Source organism: Penaeus chinensis, chromosome 24, assembly GCF_019202785.1.
Source record: "Penaeus chinensis breed Huanghai No. 1 chromosome 24, ASM1920278v2, whole genome shotgun sequence".
Taxonomy (NCBI): Eukaryota; Metazoa; Arthropoda; class Malacostraca; order Decapoda; family Penaeidae; genus Penaeus; species Penaeus chinensis.
This window is the reverse complement of record NC_061842.1, coordinates 27044543-27057960: the sequence shown is the minus strand read 5'-3', so window position 1 is coordinate 27057960 and position 13418 is coordinate 27044543. Positions and strand designations below refer to the sequence as shown.

General features: G+C 37.7%; 4 protein-coding genes across 4 annotated transcripts; all 4 read right to left on the bottom strand.

The window, feature by feature from the left end:
• Positions 1 to 1873: 1873 nt before the first annotated feature.
• Positions 1874 to 2774, bottom strand: LOC125037950 (ATP-dependent RNA helicase A-like). Its single transcript, XM_047631182.1, has 2 exons — positions 2763 to 2774; positions 1874 to 2620 (listed from the first exon to the last, which is right to left on the bottom strand). Exons 1-2 carry the CDS (start codon positions 2772 to 2774, stop codon positions 1874 to 1876), a joined length of 759 nt encoding a protein of 252 aa, XP_047487138.1.
• A 2162-nt stretch (positions 2775 to 4936) lies between these two features.
• Positions 4937 to 5847, bottom strand: LOC125037949 (H/ACA ribonucleoprotein complex subunit gar1-like). Its single transcript, XM_047631181.1, has 2 exons — positions 5836 to 5847; positions 4937 to 5701 (listed from the first exon to the last, which is right to left on the bottom strand). The coding sequence occupies exons 1-2, from the start codon at positions 5845 to 5847 to the stop codon at positions 4937 to 4939; spliced, it is 777 nt and encodes a 258-aa protein (XP_047487137.1).
• A 3145-nt stretch (positions 5848 to 8992) lies between these two features.
• LOC125037948 (translation initiation factor IF-2-like) lies at positions 8993 to 9988 on the bottom strand. Its single transcript, XM_047631180.1, has 2 exons — positions 9893 to 9988; positions 8993 to 9757 (listed from the first exon to the last, which is right to left on the bottom strand). Exons 1-2 carry the CDS (start codon positions 9986 to 9988, stop codon positions 8993 to 8995), a joined length of 861 nt encoding a protein of 286 aa, XP_047487136.1.
• Positions 9989 to 11620: 1632 nt separating this feature from the next.
• Positions 11621 to 12604, bottom strand: LOC125037947 (pupal cuticle protein 36-like). Its single transcript, XM_047631179.1, has 2 exons — positions 12593 to 12604; positions 11621 to 12458 (listed from the first exon to the last, which is right to left on the bottom strand). Exons 1-2 carry the CDS (start codon positions 12602 to 12604, stop codon positions 11661 to 11663), a joined length of 810 nt encoding a protein of 269 aa, XP_047487135.1. The 3' UTR covers positions 11621 to 11660.
• Between the last annotated feature and the right edge of the window lie 814 nt (positions 12605 to 13418).

Genomic DNA, 13418 nt, shown 5'->3' with positions numbered 1-13418 from the left:
TCCACTACTCTTATGATTTCATTATTATTATATGTCATTTCTCCCTCTGGTTTCTTTATTGCATATATTTGATTTCTTCCTATTCCAAGTCTCCTTTTAGCTGTTTTCATGCTAGTACCTGAGATCCCTGTTTCATTTATTATTTGAATATTGAATTTCCGTACATCCTCTCTCTTCTTTTTATTTATAGTTTTTGTTAGTTCAGCTAATTCTATGTTGTCCCTATTTGACGATGCTTTCATGACCCTACGTTTTTGCATAAGTTCTTTAGTTTCTATCGAGAACTTACTGGAGCTTTGCTTGTCGTTCTTACCGCCTACTTCAACTGCAGCTTCCTTTATCATGTCATTGAACTGTTGGTTAAATTGTTCAATGTTAAGATCTCCGTCGCTGTTTTGGATGTTAACGCTAAATTCTGTCGCTTTGGTCTTCAAGTAATCTAAGTTTGGCTGTGGTTTCCTTATGAGTTTATTCCTTTCCCTTCTGAGGTGTAATTTAATTTGGCCTTTGACCAACCTATGGTCGCTGCCAACATTTATTTTATATTTATAACTTTTTTATACTATATCGCGCCTATTTGAAATTATGAAGTCAATTTCGTTTTTGATGGCCGATGGCGACTTCCATGTCCACTTCCGCTCTAGTCTTTGTTCGGAGAATATATACATGATATTGAGTGATCGAGCCTCCGCAAAGTCGACTAGCATTTGTCCTCTCTCATTCCCAGTGCCTATTCCGTGATTCCCCACTATGATTTCTCCTTCCGTCTGCTTACTTATTTTGGCATTAAAGTCTTCCATAATTATTGTGAAATGGGTTTTTACTCTCTCGCTGGCTAAATTAACATCTTCATAGAAGCTTTCTATTTCTTCTTAACTGTGGCTGCAGGTTGGAGCACAGATTTAAACAATCTTTAAATTGTACCTATTATTTGATTTTGTTGTTATTGAAGTCACTCTTTCGCTTATCATTAGCATTATTACTGCATTGGAAAATCAATTCTCTAGTGGTTCCCAAACTTTCCTAACTCTCGGTCACACTCCTATCACTGAATGACGCGTTCCCTGCAACCCCTTCCTCAAATATCGTATTTCACTGGCATAGTTGACACTTGTATATATATATATATCACAGAAAAAAATCTTCATTAGTGTGACGGGTGTTCTTGTTTCCCTACACGGAGTTTCTCAAATTCCACCATAAAGCATAGTTCTCATATCTATTTAACCTTTTATCAAACCTTCTCGCATCTCAGGCAGCCGTTCATGACCCCCCACCCCCAAGCGCACCGCAGGTGGGAAACATAGTATGTTTTTTACATGCACCCTTAATTGCTGTTCATGTCCAATATGTTGTATGTACAAGTATATATATATATATATATATATATATATATATATATATGTGTGTGTGTGTGTGTGTGTGTGTGAGTGTGTGTGTGTGTGTGTGTCTATATGTTTGTGTGTTTATATGTGTCTGTCTATTCCGATTTTCTTTTTTTTCTTTTTTATAAAATCTATCTTTCTGAATTATGATTGTGATAATCTTTGATTTCATATCTTTTGAATTTGTTCATGCACGTGGCTAATGATAGTAAGGAAATAACCAAATCAGAACATTTTAAAGTAAACTCAGACGTGATACGTAAGTATTTGCTTGTGTTTTTGCGTATGTGTGCCTGTATATCTTATGCAGTAGGACAAACGGTAGTTCAAGAATCGTTCTCCTGTTTATTCTTATTTATTAAAAAATATATACACATCTTTAAGACAAAACAGAAATTTGTCTTTAATTCATGAATGTAATATTTACAGATTTGTAAATAACACTATAATTAGACGGGTATAGTATCTAGATGTGCAAACGGTGGCCTCTATGGTGTACTGTAAAGATTTGAGGGGGTGGAAACAACGCCACCTGTGATGAATCCACCGCCACTTCCACCAGAGATGAGTTCTCCACTATCGCCACCGCTTATGAAACCTCCGCCAACAACACCACCTCCAAATCCACCGCTAATTCCTCCTCCAAAACCACCACCAACACCTCCGCTGCCTCCGAAACCACCGCCGACACCTCCGTCACCACCACCAATCACTTGACCGCCTCCTTGAGAAGCTGCGTTCAAGGCACTCTGTAGATCAACACCGCTAGGAAGTACTGGGTTCTCGCCATCAGCATAGTTCACGAAGTAAACTTCAGGACTAGTTGCTGGTGGTGCTGGCACTTCAATCACTTCCTGTCCCTGTTGTGTCTGTTTGTTGAGAACATACAGGACGTGCCTCTGCTGTGGTGGAGGTATAACGATGGGATCTGGCCCTTGTCCTCCTTCAGGAGTTCGGATGAATACGATGTTTGTGTCTATGGTTGGCTCAGGGATGTACGGTGGAGGACCATGTGTAATTGGTGGTGCTGGTGGTGCGTCATATAAGTAAACTTTATGGCTGACGCGTGGAGTGACGCACCTGCCATCGATGTGAAGCACCTGTCCGGGACCGCATCCACCTGAGCCAAATCCTGAGCCTGAACCTCCAATTCCAAAACTTGGTCCTGAAGGTGTGCCTAAGCTGTAGCCTTGAGGGGTGGCTGACGACGTAGCCACGAGTGTTGATATTAAGACCTGCAAAATGAGAAAACAGTTTGGCATATATTACTAAATAACGATCTCAGTGATTCATTGGTTTCATTCGTTATGCTTGTACAATTCCTCTGCACTTTTCAATCGAACACTCACTGACACCTTGCCGGTTGGACTGACTTACCAAGAGCTTCATGTCGGAAGTAATGCTTTCCCTCGCCAAGTGCCGGCTCTTATATACCTGCTTCCTCACGACGCTCAACCATTCTCCTACTCTCCGCTTGAACATCCTCGAAGACCGTCCCAGATCCTACCCCGCCCGCTACCCCGTGGTCCTCTCCTATCCCTGTACCCTTCTTCGCTCGACCCTGCACCCCCTTCGCCTCCCTTCAGTTCACTCACTCCTGCCCTCCCTTCCTCTCCCCCATTACCGACCATTCATCCCCTATGTCTTGCCCCCAGCCCTGTCTATCCTCTTCCATTTCATACTACTTTCTGGACCCAATATGCTTTGAAAATACTATTAACCCCGACTTGTCTACGTGTTTCTTTTGTAGTAATTCGTGTTTTTCTTCTGTTTGTTTCCCTAGCTTTTCATATTTCTTTTCACTCCCTAAACACTCATTCAACAAACGTTTCGAAGGAGACATCAACACTTCATAAAAATAGATATATACTTGTGTTTCTTTATGGGTACATGTGCGAGAATGTGCTTCTCTTTGCCTAGTATGCCGTAGATCACGTCAAGAATCGTTCGTTTATTCTCCTTTTCTTTATTAGGTTGATATACACAGCCACAAAACAAAATAAAAAGTTTCTTATAGTTTTAAAATGTTTTTCTTAGATAGCGCGTTAACGAAAACCAAATTAGTTTTATGTTTATTGATGATGAATTCCATGGTGTACTGTAAAGATTCGAGGGAGAGGAAACATCGCTGGAGCCTCCACCAAATCCATCTGCGATGAATCCACAGCCACTTCCACCGGAGATGAATATTTTCTACTCAGAGAAACAACCCGGCGTAGTTTTCACATTCCAGTGCATACACATGTAGGCTGTAATACATAACTCTGATATCTTTAAAAAGGGAATAACTATATAGATTTTACTTGCTAAAATGTTTTGGCTCTTATGTTTGGGAAGATTCCATTTCTCATTGAGGCCTGTTGTTTATTTTCTTATTATCAATTATTATAATTCTTATCATCATAGATATTGGTACTTGTATTGTTATCATTATCATCAGTCATTATCATTATTGTTGGTGATGTTGCTGCTATTGTTATTATTATTTTTATACCCATTGCCATTGTCATCATCATCATTATCATCATTATTATTGTTGTTGTTACTTTATTACTATTATCATTACTACTATTATCCTTATTATTCTGTTATTATTATCACTTTTATACCATTCGTTTGTATTATATCATTATTACTATTATCATTATTATGATAATTATTATCATTATTATGATAATTATTATCATTATTATGATAATTATTATCATTATCATGATAATTATTATCATTATTATGATAATTATTATCATTATGAAAATTATTATCACCATTATGATAATTATTGTCATTATCCTTATCGTTACCATCATTATCAGTATCATTGCCACCGTCATTATCATATCATGTTCATTATGATTATCATTATCATCACTTGCATATATATATATATGTATATATAAATATATATATATATATATATCAACGCCATACCAACAATGGTTAAACAGTTTACAAGGCCTTGAATTTTTTTTCTTTCTTTGTCAGAAGAAAACTTTCATTCAAAATGTTCAAAGTGTTTTCGTTTCTTGATTACTGTGTGTATCAAACATTAATTTCTATGTTTACATAAATCTAATCATATTTGCATAAAATATTTATACGGCTCAGTTATGACAACTATTAGCAGTATAATTTGCATATTAAGCAATAGTGAATTGTTATCATTATAATAATGACAGTTATTATCAGTATAATTTACAATAGTGAATTGTTATCATTATAATAATTTACATATTGAGCAATAGCAAAGGTTTTTCGTTTTCATGGTTACTGAGTATATTGCCACATTTTATTTCGTCTATATTAATATAGATCTATTCGGATTTTCAGTAAAATTTATGCAAATTCATTATTTGTATACTTATACAAGTTGGTGTATTTATGTTAGTTTGCGTGCCTGCCAGTCATATACAGCGAAGCATAGGTAAAGAATCGTTCTTAACTATATATTTTGGTTCATATTTATTAAATGAATGTATACAGCAAAACAAAACGTGAACATAAATTTCTTAAAGCTTTTCAGATAAAACCTAAGTTGGAAGTATAATACTTTATGGAGTACTGTACAGATTCGAGGGAGCGGAGACAACACTGGTGCCTCCGCCGAAACCACCTCCTGAGACGAATCCACCTCCACTTCCACCAGAGATGAATTCTCCACTATCGCCACCGCTTACGAATCCTCCGCTAATAACACCACCTCCAAATCCACCTCCAATGCCGCCTCCAAAACCACCGCCAACACCTCCGCTGCCTCCAAAACCACCACCGACACCTCCGCCGCCACCAATCACTTGACCACCTCCTTGGGAAGCTGCGTTCAAGGCACTCTGGAGATCAACACCGCTGGGAAGAACTGGGTTCTCGCCATCAGCATAGTTCACGAAGTAAACTTCAGGATTAGTTGCTGGTGGTGCTGGCACTTCAATCACTTCCTGTCCTTGTTGTGTCTGTTTGTTAAGGACATACAGGACGTGTTTCTGTTGTGGTGGAGATACGATGATGGGATCTGGTCCTTGTCCTCCTTCAGGAGTTCGGATGAACACAATATTTGTATCTATGGTTGGCTCAGGGATGTAAGGAGGAGGACCGTGGGAAATTGGTGGTGCTGGTGGCGCGTCATATAAGTAAACTTTACGGTTGACGCGTGGAGTGACACACCTGCCGTCGACATGCAGCACCTGTCCGGGGCCGCATCCTCCTGAGCCAAATCCTGAGCCCGGACCCCCAATTCCAAAACTTGGTCCTGAAGGTGTACCTAGGTTGTAACCTTGAGGGATGGCTAATGACGTGGCCACGAGTGTTGTGATTAAGACCTGCAAAATGAGAAACCAGTAACATAGTTTGCTTTATAAGAGCATTTAATTGTTTTCACTTCGTTTCCTCGTATCACTCCTTTCACACTATTCAGTTCGAGCAAACCCACTAACACAACAGAGACCTCACTTACCAGGAGCTTCATGTTGGAAGTAATGCTTTCCCGCGTCAAGTTCTGGCTTTTATATGTAACATTTCCTCTCGCTCCATTCTCCTGCTCTCATCACCCTCACAGGTTGACCCAGAACCAACCCCGCCCATTATGGTGTCTTCCCTCTGTTAATCTGTATTGTGGTATGCATGTATTTAACAAATTTGTAGGTCAGATGTACAAGAAAATAAATCCATATTTTTCTCTGTGACGTTTACTTTACTCATACGTAGGGCGCTTTCGTTATGGTAGTTACCCTCTATTTAGCTACCTCGATCTATTCCCTCCTTCCAATCCCTTCTCTTATCTCCCCTATCCACTCCCTCTACTACCTCAGAGGAAGGGAGTGGGCGAGATAAGTTTTTCTAAGAAGCTCTTATCTCATTCTGTTATTAAGCAAACTACACTCGTACATTTAAGTATGTGTAGAGATAAGCTCCTTATGCATTTTTTCCGTTTCTTCTTCAACTCCATTCCTGTTCTATTCTTTTTTTCTTTTCTTTTTCTTTTTGTCCATTTTCTCTTTCTCCTTTTCTTAACACGTTCTTTTTAATCCGTACTTCTATATTGGAAGAAATGTCGATACCATAAAGTCATTGTATCTGGGATATAGCTGGAACACAGCTGTTTGGTTATTATTTCATGCAATCACTTCTATTCAGAGAAACACCCACTGTAGTTTCAACATTCCATTGTAAAAGAATGTAGGCTGTCATACATAATTCTGGCTTCCCTAAAAAGGGAATATCCTTATATATTGTACTTGCTATGGTGTTTTGGTTTTCTAGTAAGGGATGATTCCATTTCTTATTGAAACCTATGGTTTACTTTCTTTATTACTAATTATTTTAACTATCATCACCATTACTATTATTACTTGCATTCATTATCCTTATCCTTATTAGTAGAGATTATTATTATCATCATGAACTTTATTACTATAGTTGTTATTGTTACTGTTTTATTATCACCATCATCATCACCATCATAGTCTCCATCATCATCATGCATTGTTGTATTTTTACTATTATTATTAATATTACTATTTTTATTATCATGCTGTTATTGGTATCATTATAAAAATTACTGTTGTTATGATCATTTCATTATTAATAATACTTCACTATCAAAACTTATTAACGTTATTATTATTATCCTTATTAACATTATCATCATTGCCAGTATTATTACCACAATAGTCATGTTTCTTGTGATTATCATTATTGCTATTTCCCTATATACCATTATCAAACCAATAATAGATAAGTTTGTTTTTTTTCAAACAAATTTATACTACTGAATTATGGGTGATAATCTCTTGACTTCCTAGTTAACTTTCCTCTGCACGAGGCTAATGAGGAAAAAATGAATAAAAACATTTGTATAATGAATATTAATCCATAAATATACAAGCTTTGTAATTTTCCATACTTTTGCATGTGCGTGTGTAGTTCATGTCTGCGGGCGCGCCTGTCACATGGAGCGAAGCATAGATCAAGTATCATCATTAAATATGTATTGTTTCACATTCATTAAATGAATGAATACACCCGTATAACAAAACAAAACGTATACCTCATGAACATAGATTCTTTATATTCTTTTCAGATAAAACCTTCGTTGGAAGTGTAAATCCTGTGCCCGGACCCCCAATTCCAAAATTTGTTCCAGAAGGTGTACCTAGGTTGACTAATGACATGGTCACGATTGTAGTGATTAAGACCTGCAAAATTAGAAAGCAGTGACATAGTTTTCTTTATAAGAGCATTTAATTGTTTTCATTACTCTTCTTCATGCCATTCCATTCACACCATTCAATTCGAGCAAACTTGCCAGAAGCTTCATGTTGGAGGAATGCTTACCCGCGTCAAGATCTGGTTCCATTCTCCTAATCTCATTATCACCCTCCCAGAACATATCCCGCCCATTATGGTTACTTCCCTCTGTTGGTGTATGTGTGTTAGCATATAATTGTGTTTAGATATCAGTTTGTTAGTGCAAATCCCTTATTGGTATCATTACTTTTACTATCATTGAACCGTATTTATGTTGACAAATATGGAAAAGGTATGAATGAGAAAGAATATCATTATCATTATCATTACCATAACCATTACCACCACTATTACCATCATTATTATTTTTGATTTTATTATTATTACTAGCAGTAGTATTTTCATTATCATAATCATTATTATCATTATTTTATTTGATAATGATGCTATTAATAATAAAGATAATAATAGGGATGATTATGATAGTGGTAATAATAATATCAATAACAATTATAATAATAATAATATAGTAAGAATAATAATAACAACGTTCATGATGATAATGATAAAGGAAGTAATAATGATAACATTATTAATAATAACAATAATTCTTATGATAATAGTGATGATTATGATAATAGTGATAATAGTATGTTGATAACAGTGATAGTAATAATGATGATGACGTAAGAATATCATTATTAGTATCATGATAATCATCACTGCCATCACTAGTATTATCATCATTAACATTAGTATCGCTTATATTATTTCATATTAGCATTATTGCCATTGTTACTAGAATTATGATATCCATATTGAGCAACCTCAAACCTACAATTCCTAGTCTATACATGAACATGGACTTGAGCTTTTTTTTTTTTTTTTTTGTCAACAAAAAAGTACCTCCGTTCTAAATATTAAAGTTCATTTCAGTTTTTTATTCCTTTTTATATTATCACATTCGATCGCTTCTCTATTTTACATAGGTCTATTCTATTTGATATAGGATTTTAAGTGACTAAATTATGACGGGGACAATCTGGACTTCCTTCATTGTTAATTTGTCCTTTTACATGGTTTATGATGGAACTGAATAAATGATTAATATGATAAGTACTAAATAATATGTATACACATTAGAATATGTATTTCTGTAGGATTGCCAATGTTTGTTTGTGTTTGCGTGTATGTGTGTGTAGCTGTCATATACATCACGTTAAAGGTCAAGTATCGTTTTTTTTATCTCTTATATTTATTAAATGAATATAAACAACAACAAAAATCATTCATGATTATGCATTTTATAAAGCTCCTTAGATAAAATCTTAACTAGAAGTATGGAAATTTTAAAATGCTAAACATTATGGTGTAGTGTAAAGATTTGATGGGGTGGAAATAACGCTGGAACCTCCACTGAAACCACCTCCTGTGATGAATCCACCGCCACTTCCACCAGAGATGAATTCTCCACCATCGCCACCACTTACAAATCCTCCGCTAATAACACCACCTCCGAATCCACCGCTAATTCCGTCTCCAAAACCACTGCCAATACCTCCACTGCCTCCGAAACCACCACCGACACCTCCGCCGCCACCAATCACTTGACCACCTCCTTGGGAAGCTGCGTTTAAGGCACTCTGGAGATCAACACCGCTGGGAAGAACTGGATTCTCGCCATCAGCATAGTTCACGAAGTAAACTTCAGGACTAGTTGCTGGTGGTGCTGGCAATTCAATCACTTCCTGTCCTTGTTGTGTCTGTTTGTTGAGGACATACAGGACGTGTTTCTGTTGTGGTGGAGGTACGATGATGGGGTCTAGTCCTTGTCCTCCTTCAGGAGTTCGGATGAACACAATATTTGTGTCTATGGTTGGCTCAGGGATGTAAGGAGGAGGACCGTGGGAAATTGGTGGTGCTGGTGGCGCGTCATATAAGTAAACTTTACGGTTGATGCGCGGAGTGACACACCTGCCGTCGACATGCAGCACCTGTCCGGGGCCGCATCCTCCTAAGCCAAATCCTGGGCTGGAACCTCCTATTCCAAAACTTGGTCCTGAGGGCGTACCCAGACTGTAGCCCTGAGGCGCGGCTAATGACGTAGCCACGAGTGTTGAGAGTAAGACCTGCAAAATGAGAGAACAATGTGATACATTGCTGAATAATGATCTCAGCATTCCGTTGATTCAATTCATCCAATCTAATTTGTTTTCCTCGTAGCATTTCTATTCGAACACACAGACAATAGAGACCTGACTTACCAGGAGCTTCATGTCGGAAGTAATGCTTTCCCGCGCCAGGCACCGCCTTTTATATCCACATTTCCTCTCACTCCACCATTCTCCTGCTCTCCTCATCGCCCTCAAAGGTCGCCCTAGATCCTACCCCGCCCAGCTCGGTGACTCCCTGTTATCCCCTACTCTCCTCCACTCCCAACTCTCCCCCCAGCTCTGTCACTCCTACCGACCCCCCATTCCCTTTACCTTTACCCCAGCCCGGTCATTCGTGCCTCAACCCATCCGCGCATGTCTGTGTAGGTTTGATGTATTAGTTTCTAGGTTTGATATGTATACAAAAACAAAAAATGTCCCTTTTCATTTTCATAATATAAATATCTAGGTTGATATCTGTATTTCCTTTTTTTTCATTGTTTCTCGTCTTCTTGTCCTATTTTTTTTTAGGTTTATTCTACTATCTTGTTCTTTTTTTATATATTCTTCATAATAGCTGTTAAGAATCTCAGATTTGGTGCGACTGCTGTAGGCTGGTTGTATTTCGTGTGGTATCCTAGCTCTGCTCCCTTTTCAGATTAACTGTCTTTAATTGTCTTTCATCTACGTTTATCTTTTCCCTTTACTATATACGTTCGTATACATGTTCAAATATGTTATGATATGCATCAAGATCGTAACATCTTAATATGAACAGTATGAAATGGTATACAACATACATTAATAGTATATATGCCTCTATATGTTTTTGCTGTACATATTTCTTGTTTAAAAGTATGACTATTAGTTACTTCCTGTGTTTAAATAAGAAAGTCAAGGTTACATAGATTCTGAGCTCGTAAAAAGAGGAATACATCAACGTAAATTTTATTTGTAAGCAACGGTTTGCTTCAGTTCCCGTGTATGGAATGATGTCATATATTTAAGACCATTGTTTATTTCTTTTTATATACCAATCCTCAAATAAATCGTAGTTTGTGTATGAACTAACATATAGACCCCTCCCCCCCCCCCCCCTTTACCCAAAAAGAAAGTGATGTTTCGTCCGAAATCTGGGGAGAAAAATGTTAACTATTGTATTTCATCTATACCAAGAAAAACAATAGTTTTTTTTTTATTTTTTTGTGACGATGATGAGCCCCAGATTTCCTTTTTTCAAATTGTCCCTGCACACGGTGAACGAAAGAAAATGCTTATTTTTAATACTAAACCATAAAACTACTTTTATTTGTATATGTGAAAACGTTTGCTTTTCCATGCGCAATTTTGCAGAACAGAGGTAAAGTCGAATCGATCTTATATTTTATTTTATTAAAAACTAATTATAAAAGTGCCTGAGTCTTTATAAGTCTTTCAATCTTCTATCGATAAGAAATGTTTAAAGGTGAAGATTTTTTTCTTTGACTACTATAGGCCTACTTGTTATCATAGAATTTACTTCTATGTATTCAGCTAGATTGACACAGACTTCCGTGGTGTTTTGCTCAACTGAATTATAACATATTCGCTCGATTTTTCTTATAAAATGGCGTTACACTTGGCAAGTAAAATAAATAAATATATATATATAAGTTCATAAAGGCAAAACCATAAAAGAACTTATACTTGTGTTTGTAAGTGCATATGTATGTATACTAATGAATTTTATGCAGCAGAATATAGGTCAAGAATTGTTCATCTATTTTTCTTTTCTTTATTAAAATATACACATCCATAAGAGACAACAAAACTCGTTTATAAAGCCATATAAACAAGTTAATGAGAAAAATATACTATTAAGATGTTCAGATGGAGACCTCTAAGGTGTAGTGTAAAGATTTGATGGAGTGGAAACAACGCTGGAACCTCCACCGAAACCACCTCCAGTGATAAATCCACCAGAGATAAATTCTCCACTGTCGCCACCGCTTCCAAAACCTCCGCTTATAGCACCACCTCCGAATCCACCTACAATGCCGCCTCCAAAACCACCGCCAACACCTCCGCTGCCTCCCAAACCACCGCTAACACCGCTGCCTCCGAACCCACCGCCAACACCTCCGCTGCCTCCAAAACCACCACCGACACCAATCACTTGACCGCCTCCTTGGGAAGCTGCGTTCAAGGCACTCTGGAGATCAACACCGCTGGGAAGAACTGGGTTTTCGCCATCAGCGTAGTTCACGAAGTAAACTTCAGGACTGGTTGCTGGTGGTGCTGGCACTTCAATCACTTCCTGTCCTTGTTGTGTCTGTTTGTTGAGGACATACAGGACGTGTTTCTGTTGTGGAGGAGGTACGATGATGGGATCTGGTCCTTGTCCTCCTTCAGGAGTTCGGATGAACACAATATTTGTGTCTATGGTTGGCTCAGGGATGTAAGGAGGAGGACCGTGAGAAATTGGTGGTGCTGGTGGCGCGTCATATAAGTAAACTTTACGATTGACGCGTGGAGTGACGCACCTGCCGTCGACATGCAGCACCTGTCCGGGGCCGCATCCTCCTGAGCCAAATCCTGAGCCCGGACCCCCAATTCCAAAACTTGGTCCAGAAGGTGTACCTAGGTTGTAACCTTGAGGGATGGCTAATGACGTGGCCACGAGTGTTGAGATTAAGACCTGCAAAATGAGAAAGCAGTGACATAGTTTGCTTTATAAGAGCATTTCATTGTTTTCATTTCTTTTCCTCGTATCACTCCTTTCACACTTATTAATTCGAGCAAATCCAATGACACAACTGAGACATGACTTACCAGGAGCTTCATGTTGGAAGTAATGCTTTCCCGCTTCAAGTTCTGGCCTTTATATGTCACATTTCCTCTCGCTCCATTCTCCTGCTCTCATCACCCTCACAGGTTGACCCTGAACCAACCCCGCCCATTATGATGTCTTCCCTCTGTTGAGGTGTGTTGTGGTATGCATGTGTTTAACAAATTTGCAGGTCAGATGTACAAGGAAATAAATCCATATTTTTCTCTGTGACGTATAGTTTAATCATACGTAGGTCGCATTCGTTATTTATCTACCTCGATCTATTCCCTCCTTCCAATCCCTTCTCTTGTCTCTCCTACCCACTCCCTTCCTCTACTACCCCACCATTCCCTTACCCTTGTGTGTGAGATACGTTTTTCTAAGTCTGATAATCAGACGTAAAAGCTCTTTCCTTATTATTTTATGAGGCAAACTACACTCGTACATTTATGTGTGTAGGGATAAGTTCCTTATTCATTTCTTTCGTTTCTCCTTCAACTCCATTCCTGTTGTTTTTTTCAATTTTCTCTTCTTCCTTTTCTTAACACTTTTTTATCTACACTTGCATACTGGAAGAAATATAGATATCATAAAGTTATAATATCTGGGATATAGCTGGCGCGGAAAACAGCTGTTTGGTTATTATTTCATGCAATAACTTCTATTCAGAGAAACACCTGCTGTAATTTCAAACTTCCAGTGTAAAAGAATGTAGGCTATCATACATAATTCTGACTTCCTTAAAACGGGAATAACTATATATATTGTAATTGTTATAGTGTTTTGGTTTTCCTGTATGGGATGATTCCATTTCTTATTGAAGTGTAT

Bases quoted from the DNA above. Each gene is read 5' to 3' on its own strand.
- LOC125037948 (XM_047631180.1), bottom strand. From the start codon at position 9,988: ATGAGGAGAGCAGGAGAATGGTGGAGTGAGAGGAAATGTGGATATAAA. The intron at 9,758-9,892 runs GTAAGTCAGGTC...CTCATTTTGCAG, and splicing joins CTTCCGACATGAAGCTCCTG to GTCTTACTCTCAACACTCGT.